This window comes from Notolepis coatsorum (genome assembly GCF_963971535.1).
Source record: "Notolepis coatsorum genome assembly, chromosome: 10".
Lineage (NCBI taxonomy): Eukaryota > Metazoa > Chordata > Actinopteri > Aulopiformes > Paralepididae > Notolepis > Notolepis coatsorum.
This window is the reverse complement of record NC_140174.1, coordinates 82,500,491-82,516,435: the sequence shown is the minus strand read 5'-3', so window position 1 is coordinate 82,516,435 and position 15,945 is coordinate 82,500,491. Positions and strand designations below refer to the sequence as shown.

The following is a 15,945-nucleotide window of genomic DNA, read 5'->3' as shown; positions in this document are numbered from 1 at the left end:
CGCACCAAGCCCTGGCAGCACACCACCTCGACCCTCATCCACCTCCACTGGCTCTCAGTCAAGTCCCGTATCTCATATAAGATCTGTCTTTTTTGTTGCCTGTAAAGTGTCCTTGTGTTTCTTTTCTTTTTTAAACTTTATTTTTTAGCGTTTATCGCTTTTCTGGTCAAGCATGACCGACAGAAACAGGTTGAAATTGGATGTAGAGCAGGGGAAGACACTCTGAGAAAATACGGCGGGTCCGGGAATCGAACTCGTATACCCCAGATCCGTGACGAGCACGGTTTTCCCCGACGCAGAAATAGCGCCGAGATATGCGGTGAGCTACGGGAGCTCCCTGTTGGGTTTCTTGAAAGGCGCTATATAAATCCAAGTTATTATTATTATTATTATTATTATTATTATTATTATTATTATTATTATTATTATTATTATTATTATTAACTCATTAGCTGCCAGCTATTAGCCTTATCCTGTGGTAGCATTATTTATTAACATTTTTATTCATTTCCTTGTATCCTTTTCAAACCTCTGTGATGTCGTTACTTCCCCTCCTGTATTCTTCCCATTTCCATTGAAACTTTTCTTCTTGCAGCCTCAGCAGATGTGTGATTCTCTCCATTTCCTGTATCCCCTCTACCAACTCTATCCATTGATCCTTTGTCGGCACTTCTACCTTGTACCACAGTTTAGTTAAAGCTTTCTTGGCTGCCACTATCAATATCTTAATCAAGTATTTGTCTTCCCCTTGGATTCCTTCTTGTGACAAGTCAAGTCAAGTCAAGTAATTTATTTATATAGCACGTTTAAAAGCCCAAGAGCCAACCAAAGTGCTGTACAATCAGAGCTTAAAATCAATGTCCTAATATAAAATACACAAATACAAAAATATAAAAAGGCATAGCAGGACAAGACAGTACATTCAGAGAGTAGGACAGTAAGACAACACACGAATAGGGGAACACAAAGTACAGTAGCACACAGGGGACAGAGGAGCATAATAAGAGATACAAGAGGGAGGGGGCAGGATAAAATTACATGGGAGTGTGTGAGTTAGGGTGTGGGAGAATCAGGGTTTATTGAAGGCCAGGGAATAGAAGTGGGTTTTTAGACGGGCCTTAAATGTCTCCAGTGAGGGGGCAGATCGGATCTCCAGGGGAAGCTGGTTCCATAGCTTGGGGGCCACGGCCTTGAAGGAGCGATCGCCTCTCTTTTTGAGTCTGGTGCGGGGGGGGGACCAGCCGAGCCTGGTTGGAGGATCTTAGTGACCTGGGTGCTGCGTAGGGGGTGATGAGTTCGGTGATGTATAAGGGTGCTGCACCCGATAGTGCTTTAAAGGTGAGGAGGAGGATTTTAAAGTCTATTCTAAATGGGACTGGGAGCCAGTGTAGGGAGGCTAGGACTGGTGTGATGTGCTCTCTCTTTCTGGTACCGGTAAGGAACCTAGCTGCAGAGTGCTGGACCATTTTGAGGCGGGACATGGCTGTCTGACTGATGCCGGTGTAGAGGGCATTGCAGTAGTCAAGGCGTGAGGTTATGAATGCATTGACTACCGTTTCCAGGTCAACGGGTGAGAGGATTGGTTTAATTTTACTGATGTTGCGGAGTTGAAAGAAGCATGATTTGACTACGGCATTTACCTGCCGGTCGAATTTGAGCTCTGGGTCAAAGATTACACCCAGGCTCTTGACGTGGGGTTTGAGGTGGGTGGAGAGTTGTCCTAGGCTGTTGGAGAGTGTTTTGGTGGAAGAGGGGGGGCCAAACAAAATGATCTCCGTTTTATTTTCATTTAGCTGTAAGAAGTTGAGGGCCATCCAGCTTTGTATGTCCCTAAGACAGGTTTTAAGAGAGTCTAGGTTAGCTGTGTCAGAGGGGTTGAGGGGAAGGTAGATTTGGGAGTCATCGGCATAAAAGTGATATGAAATGTTGTGTTTCTGGATGATTTCGGCCAGGGGGAGCATGTAGATGGAGAAGAGTATGGGGGCCAGGATGGAACCTTGGGGGACCCCATACGGTAGACTAGCTGTGGGGGAGGAGTGTCCACCCAAACTGACCGAAAAGGAGCGGCCGCTCAAGTAGGATGCGAACCAGTTTAGGGCAGACCCCCTAATACCTAGCCTGTGTTCGAGACGATCGACCAGGGTGGAGTGGTCGACCGTGTCGAACGCGGCAGAGAGGTCCAGGAGGAGGAGCATGGCACAGCTACCTGAGTCGATGGTGAGAAGCAGGTCATTGTAAATTTTGACTAGCGCTGTCTCAGTGCTGTGCCCTGCCCTGAAACCTGACTGGAATTTGTCTAGGAGGTTGTTGTGATGTAGGAAGGGGAGGAGCTGTGCCAGGACAGCCTTTTCTAAAATCTTAGATAGGAAGGGTAATTTGGATATGGGCCTGTAATTATTGAAAAGAGCAGGGTCTAGGTTAGGTTTTTTTAGGAGGGGCTCAACCATGGCGTGCTTAAGGGAGGAGGGAACAGAGCCAGATTCCAGAGAGCTGTTTATGATAGACAAAATACTGGGGCCTACTATAGATTCCCCAAATACAACACTTGGCCTCCCTGGGGTATTTCGTATCCTATTATTTCATTTATTATCCCTCCTATCTCTTCCCAGTAGTGCCTTATCTTCTGACATCCCCAGAATATGTGTGTATGGTTCGCCCCTTCCTGTCCACACTCCCTCCAACATGTTTTCTTTGCTGGTGTGTAATCGCCCTGTATTTCTGGTGTTATAAAGTATCTAATTATATTTTTCCACCCAAACTCCCTCCATATCCTTGATCCTGTGGTTGTTTGTTGTGTCTTACATGTGTCATACCATTCCTCCTCTGTTATCTCTATTTCCAACTCTCTTTCCCACTTTTCTTTCACATACAATGTTGTATTTCCCTTACTGTCCATTATTGCCTGATATAGTGCTGATATCACCCTCCCCTTCCGTCCTTCGTATGACTTTACCATTATCTTAATTACTCCATTCTGTTCTTTGTCTCTATCTTGCTTTATTTCTAAAGTGGTCCCTATTCTCTAGTCCATATCTTTCTTTCAATTTTTGTAGAGTCTGCATCTCCCCTCCTTCTGTCATTGTGCACATTGCTGTTATACCCCCCCGTTCCCACCTCTTGAACCCATGGTCTTCTATCCCTGGTCTGAATTTGTTGTCGTGTGCTATCCATCTCAGTATCTTAGATTCCTTTTCTAGCTTGTATTTCTTTACTATTGTGTTCCATATGTTTATAGTGAATCTGGTAATTGGATCTAGTAGTTGTTCCTGTCTTCTGAACAGCTCCCTATCTCCTATCAGTGCCTGCACTTTTAATCCCTCTCTTTTGGTTTCTATATCTTTCCATTTACAATATAGGTATTATGTTCCATCATGAATGCATGAAAGGGGGAGGGGGTCGTTTCTGATTATTTGATTGTCAGTAACGGCATTCGCATTGAACACTAAAAATGGTTATCAGCCTGTGGCCGGGAGTAATCCAAAAAGAATATTCCAATTGTTTGATCGCCATCTGGTATATCCAATGTCCATTTGCTTGACGGCATAATCCACCATAACATATGGATCGGAGATATTTGACACGCTTCGATGGAACCGGGACAACCGTTCGCCTCGCCCGAGAAAGAAAAATGAAACCCGAGACCTGGGGCCGTCCCACAGCCCCAGGATACAATGTTAGAAAGGGTGCTCGATACCGCCGTCTAGCGTGATGCGGTCGGTATTGCACCTAGGCATTCTCAATGTGATTCCCAATGTTAACCCCGAGTCAGTGGGCCTGTAATGAATAGAAATATCGAATAAAACAAATAATGATCAAGTAACGAGTATACTCGTTGTTGGCGTTCAACGATTGGCGGCCAATAACGAGTATAATCGTTGTTGGCGGGGAATGAGTTAAAGGGACACTTCTCCCAATAAATTAAGCAGATATCTCACACATATACCAAAACGATTAATTGTTTTGTACAAATTCATTTGGTTTGAAAGTTATTGAGTTAAAGAGTTGGAAGGTGTGATGTAATTTTGATGTGTTTTTTTTGTTTTTGTTTTTTTATCATTTCACTGAGCTGTATTTAATGTGACATCACAATGACATCACACACTGGCAACTGTCTAACTCAATAACCCTCTAACCAATTTTGATTGTTAGATTGTTATTTCGGTAACACGTGTGAGATTATTGGGCATAATAAACATGCTTTATTTTTGTGTTCCTTTAATGCACTCAATTCAATCAATTCAAAATAAATAGCAGAAACTCTTATCCATTGACGAATGGTAGTGTATTCATTTCCTACTAGGTTGGACGTGAAAACTGCTAAATGTTTTCTTAATATTTGTATTGAAAAGGTGTGCCGTCTATAAGTTGTCTATACCTATAGATGTCTATACCTATGGCTGTCTATAGGTCTGATGCTTGGATGCTTGTTGTGTTTTGTTGTTGGGACGTACTAGTAAACCTCTTGCCTTAAACAATATCCACTTCCTGAGTTGACTGAATTAAAATCAAATTAACCCCAATCCTGTAATGTATACATAAGGAAAAGTGTTTGAAAACAATTAGTTCACAAAAGTAATCTAACATGAGAACTTATTTCATACCATCATTTCTTCCAAGAAATAGAAAACAGTCAACCAGTGCAGAGTAACAGTCCAGCTCAGCCCTCATCAAACCCCCCTGAGGCAGCAGTCTTGGAAGACACCATCACTTCCCTCAGGTCAGGAACGTCACGCAACACATTAGTCTCTCTAGATAAGATTTGTTATGAAACCAAGTGTCACTCCAAGGTCATGTTCATCATCACCAACATGAGCACATCATTCCTCTCACACGGCAGTGACATCATCAAGCATCATCCTGCGTCTCGTAGATAATTCCTGAAGCATGACTCATCGCTTGGCGTCCCATAATCAGCTCTGATGAGTACGTCTTAATCTTAGCTCGCTGCTTATGAATAATTTTTAAATATTACTTTCGGCAGCCCCCGAGTTTGCCAAGCAGACTTGGAGTTTGAAGTCTGCATATCTCTGCATCCACAAGACAAGTAGCTACACACGTTGTCCCACAGGCTCTTGGGTTATCTGTGGTGCGCTGTAATAGCTGGAAAGGCTGTGTTGGCGAGACACATTTACATTTACATTTAGTCATTTAGCTGACGCTTTTATCCAAAGCGACTTACAAGTTCTGTATGCCAGGAAGGGCACAACTCTATCAGCTGAGTAACAATGTTCATCAAAGTGTTGAGTGCTACAGTGTAGGTTAGTTTATTAGTACAAGTGCATGACAGTAAGGTTAGTTAGGGTTAGATTATTATTTTTTTTTGATAATGGTTGAAGAAGTGCGTCTTTAGTCGACGGCGTTTGTTTTGTTAAACTGTGAAGAGTCTGTTTGTGTGAGGTTCGCCTCTTCCCTGGACTTTAATTCCCTGTCTCCTCACCTCTCCAGCCCCCACCCTCGCGTTCATTTACTCCCGCCTGCTCTTCAGCAGCCCACACCCTTGGACTACCGGTCATTATGTGTTTGATTGGTCCGTGCCGAACACACACTTCTAGTTCAAGTATCAATTACCATCACGCACCTGTTGTGTGTTCTAATTAGCGCCCCAGTGGGCTTTAAATACCTCGCTCTTCCCCCCAGTCCTCGTCGGGTCGTTCCGTATCATATCTCAATCTGTAAGCTCCTACGGGAGGTTCCCTATCTGTCTGAATGCTGTTCCATCTCCGGCGTTAGACGAGGTGCAAGCCTTCGCCACCTGTCGCCGTTTGCCTGGAGTGGGACACAGTACTGCGCTCTCTAATACTCTACGGGAGGTATTCCAGTGTTCCACTCCAGACTCCGCGCCAGACGCGCTCTTCACTCCAGACTCCGCGCCAGACGCGCTCTTCACTCCAGACTCCGCGCCAGATGCGCTCACCACTCAGACCCCGCGCCAGATGCGCTTTCCGAACCGGCGCGTTCTCCAAGCAGACGCGCACCACTCAGACCTCCGCGCTAGATGCGCTTTCCGAACCGGCGCGTTCTCCAAGCAGACGCGCACCACTCAGACCTCCGCGCCAGATGCGCGCTCCGAACCGGCGCGTTCTCCAAGCAGACGCGCACCACTCCGTCTAGACCCCGCGCCAGATGCGCTTTCCGAACCGGCGCGTTCTCCAAGCAGACGCGCACCACTCAGACCTCCGCGCTAGATGCGCTTTCCGAACCGGCGTGTTCTCCAAGCAGACGCGCACCACTCAGACCTCCGCGCCAGATGCGCGCTCCGAACCGGCGCGTTCTCCAAGCAGATGCGCACCACTCCGTCTAGACCCCGCGCCAGATGCGCGCTCCTAACCGGCGCGTTCTCCAAGCAGACGCGCACCACTCCGTCCAGACCCAGCGCCAGATGCGTCTCTCCGAGCCGGCGCGCTCTCCTCCAGACGTCTAGCCTGCGCGCTCCTACTCCATCCCTGTAAGCAGCTCTGGCCCTCGCCCTGTCCAAGGCCCGAACCCTGTTTTCTCTGTCCCTGTCCCCAGCCCGCCTCCGCGGGCCTCTGTCCCTGTTTCCCCTCTCTAGTCCTCCTAGTCATCCCTGTCCAGTCCTTCTAGTCCTCCTAGTCATCCCTGTCCAGTCCTTCTAGTCCTCCTAGTCCTCCCTGTCCAGTCCTTCTAGTCCTCCTAGTCCTCCCTGTCCAGTCCTTCTTGTCCTCCTAGTCCTCCCTGTCCAGTCCTCCTAGTCCTCCTAGTCCTCCCTGTCCAGTCCTCCTAGTCATCCTAGTCCTCCCTGTCCAGTCCTCCTAGTCCTCCTAGTCATCCCTGTCCAGTCCTCCTAGTCCTCCCTGTTCCTGCCCTTCCCTTGCCCTGGCCCTGTCCGTTAGTCTTCCCCTTAGCCAGCTCGCCTCTTAAAGGCACTTTGCCCTTTTTCCCTAGTTCTTGTTTTCCAGTGTTTTGTGTTCCCCCTTAAAGGCACAGTGCCTATTTTTCCCAAGTTCTTGTTTTCCAGTATTTTGTGTTCTCCCTTAAAGGGACAGTGCCGCTTTTCTGTTGTTATTCAATAAATGCCCGTTCTTGGCTTACTCTCATACCTGTCTTGTGTTGTGCGATTGGGGTCGGTTACAAACCATAACAGTACGACCCGACCAGTCGACGACCCCAGCCAGCACAGACGGTGTATGTTGAGTTTGCCTTTTTTTTTTGTTCCCTCTAGCCTTGTTAGTTCCCCTGTTAGCTCCCCTGTTAGCTTCCCTGTTAGCTCCCCTGTTAGCCTGCTAGTCTCCCCTGTTAGCTCCCCAGTTAGCCTTGTTAGTTCCCCTGTTAGCTTCCCTGTTAGCTCCCCTGTTAGCCTGTTGACTCCCCTGTAGCTTCCTTGTTAGCCTCGTTAGCTCTCCTGCAGCTTGCTAGGCCTCTACTACCAGCATGGCCCCAGTCTCCTAGCTTAGCCCCGGCTGCTAGCACAGCCTCTATGTTAATGCAGCCCTTGCAGCTAGCATAGGCCCTGTAGCTAGCCATGCCCAGGCAGCTAACCCGGTCTCTCTGCATGGCCTCCACTTTTTGTGTAGCTCTCCCACTGCTAGGACTGCCCCTTCAGCTAGCAAGGTCAGTTTTCTCCCACTGCTAGGACTGCCCTTTCAGCTAGCAAGGTCAGTTTTCCCACTGCTAGGACTGCCCTTTCAGCTAGCAAGGTCAGTTTTCCCCACTGCTAGGACTGCCCCTTCAGCTAGCAAGGTCAGTTTTCTCCCACTGCTAGGACTGCCCCTTCAGCTAGCAAGGTCAGTTTTCTCCCACTGCTAGGACTGCCCTTTCAGCTAGCAAGGTCAGTTTTCCCACTGCTAGGACTGCCCTTTCAGCTAGCAAGGTCAGTTTTCCCCACTGCTAGGACTGCCCCTTCAGCTAGCAAGGTCAGTTTTCCCCACTGCTAGGACTGCCCCTTCAGCTAGCAAGGTCAGTTTTCTCCCACTGCTAGGACTGCCCCTTCAGCTAGCAAGGTCAGTTTTCCCCACTGCTAGGACTGCCCCTTCAGCTAGCAAGGTCAGTTTCCCCACTGCTAGGACTGCCCCTTCAGCTAGCAAGGTCAGTTTTCTCCCACTGCTAGGACTGCCCCTTCAGCTAGCAAGGTCAGTTTTCTCCCACTGCTAGGACTGCCCCTTCAGCTAGCAAGGTCAGTTTTCCCCACTGCTAGGACTGCCCCTTCAGCTAGCAAGGTCAGTTCCCCACAGCTAGGACTGTCCTTCCAGCTAGCTTGTTCTCTCATGCTGGTCCAGCCCTGTCTGCCAGCCTAGCTCCGGCAGCTAGCGCAGCCTCTATGTTAATGTAGCAGTACAGCTAGCATAGGCCCTGTAGCTATCAGTGCCCTGGCAGCTACCCTTTCCCTCTGCTAGCCCCTTCCCTGTTCCCCTCTCCAGTGCCCCTGTTCCAGCCCTGTCTGCTAGCCTAGCTCCGGCAGCTAGCGCAGCCTCTATGTTAATGTAGCAGTACAGCTAGCATAGGCCCTGTAGCTATCGGTGCCCTGGCAGCTACCCTTTCCCTCTGCTAGCCCCTTCCCGGTTCCCCTCTCTAGTTACCCCTCGGCTACCCTGGTTACCCCTCAGCTACCATAGTTACCCCTCAGCTACCCTAGTTACCCCTCAGCTACCCTGTCCCTTTGCTAGCCCCACTTTTGTTGTAGCTTCCCCTGCTAGCTTGGCCCAGTTTTTTTTGTTTGTTGCCTTGTCGTGTCCCCTGCCCCTCTCTGTGTTTTTGGGTCGCCCGGTGGCTCCCGTGGAGGGGGGGGTACTGTGAGGTTCGCCTCTTCCCTGGACTTTAATTCCCTGTCTCCTCACCTCTCCAGCCCCCACCCTCGCGTTCATTTACTCCCGCCTGCTCTTCAGCAGCCCACACCCTTGGACTACCGGTCATTATGTGTTTGATTGGTCCGTGCCGAACACACACTTCTAGTTCAAGTATCAATTACCATCACGCACCTGTTGTGTGTTCTAATTAGCGCCCCAGTGGGCTTTAAATACCTCGCTCTTCCCCCCAGTCCTCGTCGGGTCGTTCCGTATCATATCTCAATCTGTAAGCTCCTACGGGAGGTTCCCTATCTGTCTGAATGCTGTTCCATCTCCGGCGTTAGACGAGGTGCAAGCCTTCGCCACCTGTCGCCGTTTGCCTGGAGTGGGACACAGTACTGCGCTCTCTAATACTCTACGGGAGGTATTCCAGTGTTCCACTCCAGACTCCGCGCCAGACGCGCTCTTCACTCCAGACTCCGCGCCAGACGCGCTCTTCACTCCAGACTCCGCGCCAGACGCGCTCACCACTCAGACCCCGCGCCAGATGCGCTTTCCGAACCGGCGCGTTCTCCAAGCAGACGCGCACCACTCAGACCTCCGCGCTAGATGCGCTTTCCGAACCGGCGCGTTCTCCAAGCAGACGCGCACCACTCCGTCTAGACCCCGCGCCAGATGCGCGCTCCTAACCGGCGCGTTCTCCAAGCAGACGCGCACCACTCCGTCCAGACCCAGCGCCAGATGCGTCTCTCCGAGCCGGCGCGCTCTCCTCCAGACGTCTAGCCTGCGCGCTCCTACTCCATCCCTGTAAGCAGCTCTGGCCCTCGCCCTGTCCAAGGCCCGAACCCTGTTTTCTCTGTCCCTGTCCCCAGCCCGCCTCCGCGGGCCTCTGTCCCTGTTTCCCCTCTCTAGTCCTCCTAGTCATCCCTGTCTAGTCCTCCTAGTCATCCCTGTCCAGTCCTTCTAGTCCTCCTAGTCCTCCCTGTCCAGTCCTTCTAGTCCTCCTAGTCCTCCCTGTCCTTCTTGTCCTCCTAGTCCTCCCTGTCCAGTCCTCCTAGTCCTCCCTGTCCAGTCCTCCTAGTCATCCTAGTCCTCCCTGTCCAGTCCTCCTAGTCCTCCTAGTCATCCCTGTCCAGTCCTCCTAGTCCTCCCTGTTCCTGCCCTTCCCTTGCCCTGTCCGTTAGCCTTTCCCTTAGTCTTCCCCTTAGCCAGCTCGCCTCTTAAAGGCACTTTGCCCTTTTTCCCTAGTTCTTGTTTTCCAGTGTTTTGTGTTCCCCCTTAAAGGCACAGTGCCTATTTTTCCCAAGTTCTTGTTTTCCAGTATTTTGTGTTCTCCCTTAAAGGGACAGTGCCGCTTTTCTGTTGTTATTCAATAAATGCCCGTTCTTGGCTTACTCTCATACCTGTCTTGTGTTGTGCGATTGGGGTCGGTTACAAACCATAACAGTTTGATATTGCAGTGGGTCACAACAAATACAAACAAAGTCATTCATAAAAAGTATTGGCATGTCAGTGAGTTTCTTTTGGTACAGTCTCTTCCAATGACTTCCATCATCAAACCGGATAGAAAAAAAGACTCACTGAAGTTCCTGTGTACTGGGGAGGCATCTCCCAGACCTCACAGACAATGTACATACTGTACATACTATACATACTGTACATGGTTATATTATGTATTCGGCGCAACTGAATGCAGAAGTAAAAAAAATTAAAAAGGCCTATGTGTTCCAATATTATGCTGTCTATGTGGATCACACAAATCGTAAATCGAGCGATCAAGTAAATGGAGTACAGTATACACACAGTGCCACTATTCTGTTCTGTCTGCTCTGTGTCTGTTGGTGATAGAAATTCTTGACCCAACTTGTCTTATGTGGGTACATCCAGGGGGTAAAACCACATACACGTGAGCACACACACACACACACACACACACACACACACACACACACACACACACACACACACACACACACACACACACACACACACACACACACACACACACACACACACACACACACACACATACATTTTTATTTAACACCTTGCATGGTCGGGTGTGTGAATGTGAGGCCTGCGATGTAAAGCCCTTGGATAAAAGCGCTATATAAATGATTAACATTAAACATTAAGATTAAATCTGCAATAGCTGTCGCTGCATACGGTAATGCATCCATGTGTGCATGCATACAAACACACACACACACACACACACACACACACACACACACACACACACACTCAGTGCTATCCCACGTGTAATATCACTGAGTGAGAAAATAAGTCATACCAAACGTGGACAGCAGCATAATATTTGCCTATTTCTGTGCCTGTGTGCTCTCTCTCTTCTTCGATCTCTTCTTCTCTCTCTCTCTCTCTTCTTCTCTCTCTCTCTGTCTCTCTTCCTCTTCTCGCTCTCTCTCTCTCTCTCTTTCTTCTTCTCTTTCTCTCTTTCTCTTTCTCTCTGTCTCTCCATCCAGGGCAGACCTGGTCCAGGCGCAGCAGGGGGCTCGTAACCATGGTGACACCATCACAGCACTGAGCTGTGACTTGGCTGCAGCCAACGTCAGGATCACAGACATGACAGGTGGCGAACAGCACGCTGTTTAATATGGAGTCAGGGTTGTTTTGATCATGCTGTTCTGTCTGAATATGGACAAAAATAGTTTTAGGGGTTTCAGAGATTGATCAAATTATTGTATTTGGTCTATTTTGATCTGGTTACTGTGTGTGTGTGTGTGGTGTGTGGTGTGTGGTGTGTGTGTGTGTGTTTGCTGCTGCCAGGAGAGCTGAGTGAGCAGCAGAAGCAGGAGATGGAGCAGCACAGGGCTACGGTGGTGGACCAGAGGGTGCAACTGAGCATGCTCACTCAGAAGCTCAGTCTGATGTCACAGCTGGTGGAGCAGAAAGGGGAGGAGCTGAGGAAAGCCAAAGAAGAACTCAGGTAAAGCAGCCAGTCTAAAGAAAGTGACACGATATTTTAAGTCTTGTGTATATGAGGATTTGCTTGTAAACACTTCATCCTGTCAAAGACCTTAACTGGGATATAGCCAGTAGGTGTGTGTGGTCGTCAGTGGAGAAAGAATAATTCCTAAAATCCTATCTGTTAAGTCTGGCCATAAGCCTGACAACCAGCCGGCAGATGTTGCATTGAGCCATAATTGGAGATTGTACAAATTACATTCTCTACTGTTCACTAGTTTCACCATATTTAACCTACTGCGTTGAAGTCTGGGGAAATAATTACAAATGCTCATTATACCCATTAACTCCAGAAAAGAGCTGTGCGCATCATTCACAAGGTTGGATATCTGGACCATAATCATTCACTATTCTTACAGTCTAAATATTTTTTTTACTGATATTCTACTGTATCAAACTGCACAAATAATGTATAAAGCCAAAAAATAAGAAACATTCTATATTCAACCAATATTAAAAAATGGTTCAACGAGCGAGATGGGGTTTACAATTTAACCCATTCTCTGCCGGGCTTATATCCATCCTAAACCATCCTCTGCCAGCGCTATTTGTCTATGGAGATGTTCACCTTCTTTGCAGGGCTATAACTTTTTAAATTGTATTGCTAAATTGACATTACTATGGCCCATTCAACATCAATTATCTATCGTTCAGGATGTAGGAACGTTTTACTTTTTCATTCACACATTCATACTAAAATACAGTCTAGAAGAGTATAAATATGTTTTTATCGTTTCTGCAGTATTTCATAGAACGTGAGTTATAGGCATTAATGCATGATCAAATGCAGTTGATACCGATCAACGTTATATTAAAAATTTCAACTGTACATGGTCCTAAACGTCATGACTGGTCATCTGCAGGTGAACGGAGGGGGGGGGGGGGTCGTTTATAATTCAATGACCGACGTTAAATGATTCATGTAGTATGGGTGATATATTGATCAGAGCAGTTTGTATTGAAAATGGTAAAGAAAAACGCTGAAACTCACCCAGTCTCCTCGTAGCGTTGGGCGGTCACACTGGAGCAAAAAGATCGCTATTATGGGATGTTGATCGATGCGATCCATTTCCGGTTTGTATATTACTAATACACGTCCAAATCATGTTGATTATTGAGTTATGGCAAAGATTCATATCGACGGTGTCGGTATTGAGCCCGGGACGATAAGCGAGTGGCCGGACGAAAATAGGGGACGGACCACTTCCGGTTTGGGCAACTTCTGGTTTGGCAACTCGCCGATCGGCCACCAGGTGGCGGTATTGAAGCGTTGCAGAGTTGTGATGGATCAGACAGCATCACCCAAGACTCCGTGGGTGAAATATGAATACCATGACGAAATATGAAATATTGATCTAAAAAACGCCTTAAGGAGTTATTGGCAGACAACGCATGGCGGAGAAACCCGCCTTAACCCGTTATTGGCGCAGAATGGGTTAAGGGGAAAATGTAACTGAACGACCATGAAAGTCTTTGTATTTCAATTTGGGGAGTAAAATGATGGAACGGTCTGATGGAGTTAAAGCAATGTCAAAACATAAACAGTTTAAAATAAAATATAGTCAAATGGTTTTCCAGAGGTACAGAGATGAAGAAGGGGTTTGATATCTGGCTGTGTGTATGTTGTGTGTATGTATGTATATATATATATGTATATATGTGCATATGTATGTATGTAGTTGTATATATGTATATCAAATGGCTAAAGGGGGTGGCGACAGTGGGTCGTTAGGTAGAGCAGTCGTCTGGCAATCCGGAGGTTCCCGGTTCGATTCCCACTCCTCCGGGCAGTGTGTCGATGTGTCCTTGAGCAAGACATTTAACCCCTAATTGCTCTCGATGAGCAGGTTGGCACTTGCAGGGTTGCCTCCGCCATCGGTGTGTGAATGTGTGAGTGAATGTGTGAGTGAATGGTAAAATGTGAGTAACAAATTGTAAAGCGCTTTGGATAAAAGCGCTATATAAAAAAGCAGCCATTTACCATTTAGAGCAGGGGTGGGCAACTTTGTATATGGTGAGGGCCACAAAATGTCCACAATCAATCTGGGGGGCCGCATTGTTTATCGGCAGTCCCGCCAGTAGTACCCCATCACTCAAATAGCCCTAATAGTCACAAGGTATATAAACAATTATAATTTGTTGTAACTTTGTTTTTATTCCATTTCAAATGCATTTAGTAATGCAATTTCAACTTTATGAATTTATAAACAGCTGAATTTAAAAGTATTGCTGTGTAACCCCAAATATATACAAAAATTATCAATTATAATTAAGCTTCTAATAAAATAAATGTATGAACTTAAAGCCACTGCTCAACAAACACAAAGCAGCATTCCTGCTGCATTTCACAGTAAATCAAAAGTGCAATAATAAATGATTTTGTTAAATGTATAAACTTTTATCCTGCTACTAAACAAAACATTATAACACTGAAATGCATGTTATGGATATGAAGCACTCAGAATGTTTTGTTTACGTAGCAGGATAAAAGTGTATACAGAGGGCAGGGAGTTGCCCCTCCCTGCCCCAGACGAACACACACCACATTTTAAAGAGGCTTATCTGTAACTTCTGGATGAGAGAAATCCGGTTGGAACAGCAACGTTCATTCAGCAAAGAAATCTCCCAGTGTGTCGTCCCTCAAAGATAACCCTGCATGATATGCAGTTTCCAAGAGTTTTTTTTTCTTCTCTTTTTGAGTACTCTTGTTTTTTAAATTGTTTTTATCTATTTTTAGTGCTGCTTATAGTTTTTAATATGCTCCCTCTGTACAGCACTTGTGCCCTGTGGCTGTTAAAGCGCTTTATAAATAAAGTTGGATTGGATTGGATTACTGCACAAAGCCCTGGCCTCTTGTTCAGTGTTTCTGAGAATGTCTTTTGAGAGGTGAAGCACCAAACAGAAGTATACTGACCCCCATGTCAGAGTGATTCTGAGAAGGTTGGCCGAGGTGAAGCCCCAATACACGAGATGTTTTGGAAACGCTGTGCTTGTGAACATGATTGCATCTTGTGACAATTAGCTTGTTTGCGGGAGCAAAGAGGGCAGGGGCCCTCTGGGTGGTTTTTGCTCCTTGTTTCATATCCACTGAACAATCTTTGCATCTCTTCGCATGTTCTTTCAGAACCAAACCACTAGGGCTGACCTTTGAATTTTTTTGGAATTCGAAGCTTCGGGGCAGAGATTCGATTTTAATTGGAATTGCAATACTACATGCCTCCCATTGACCCTTTATCAAACTGGCATGACATTCACCCCTCGCCCCACAGTGGGTCAATAATGGTTATATATATAATAATAATAATAATAATAATAATAATAATAATAATAATAATAATAATAATAATAATAGTCCCCTCTCTACACCTCTCCATCATCTCCCCCCCCCCCCCCTCTCTACACCTCTCATCATCTCTTCCCCCCTCTCTACACCTCTTCATCATCTCCTTCCCCCCCCCCCTCTACACCTCTTCATCATATCTCCTCCCCCCTGTCTTTAATGAGACACTTGTGGTCTCTCTTGTTGGCGCACAATAGCAGGAATGTCAACTCAATGTTTGTGCATGCAATCTGCATCAGATGAATAATGTTTCATCCGACAGCCTGTTTCTCTCCTTTGACTTGATGTGCTTCATGTTTGAGAAATTGCTCTCGCATATGTATGTGCTCCCAAACATACTGGGCCATAGAGAGGGCAAAGTCCCTGAGGGAGTGGGAAGCGGGGCTCAGGTAGCAGTTTCCAAAATGAAATTCCCCTCTCATTTCTCTTTGCTTGAAAAAAAGGATCTGACTGTAGCTCGCACAGTTCAAGCTGCAACGGTGGGGGCTGCTCTGACACCGTAGCGGTGAGGGGGCCGGCAAACAGCGCTATCCGTGACTGCATGCCGTTGAAATCTTCAAACCGATCATTGAATTGCATTTCCAGTGTTTCAATGTCGCTCCTGTACTTTCCGACGGCTCAGCCATCGGATTTCTGTGTGTAGCTGCAAGTCGCCATAATCAGTGTCCATCTCTTCCAAAAAGGAGACAAACTTTCTATGGTTTAGTGACCTGTTGCCTCCACGAATTAGATTGGTAACCTTGGTAACCAAATCCATAACATGGCTGTATAGTCAAGCTTCTTGGCACAGAGAGCCTCCTATATCAGATAAAAAAAAAGAAAAACGATTTAACGACTCTCGCATATAATTTGACTACACTCGATTCGCATTGGTCATTA

At 46.8% G+C, this 15,945-nt stretch overlaps 1 protein-coding gene across 1 annotated transcript in view; it reads left to right on the top strand.

The window, feature by feature from the left end:
- fhad1 (forkhead-associated (FHA) phosphopeptide binding domain 1) overlaps window positions 1-15,945 on the top strand; it is a gene marked incomplete at its 3' end in the record, with an annotated part of 78,015 nt that overhangs the window by 17,225 nt on the left and 44,845 nt on the right. Inside the window, exons 18-20 of the mRNA XM_084323077.1 lie at window positions 4,618-4,717; window positions 11,225-11,331; window positions 11,529-11,688. Of these exons, the coding sequence (XP_084179203.1) occupies window positions 4,618-4,717; window positions 11,225-11,331; window positions 11,529-11,688 (367 nt within the window). The remainder of the gene's footprint in view (window positions 1-4,617; window positions 4,718-11,224; window positions 11,332-11,528; window positions 11,689-15,945) is intronic.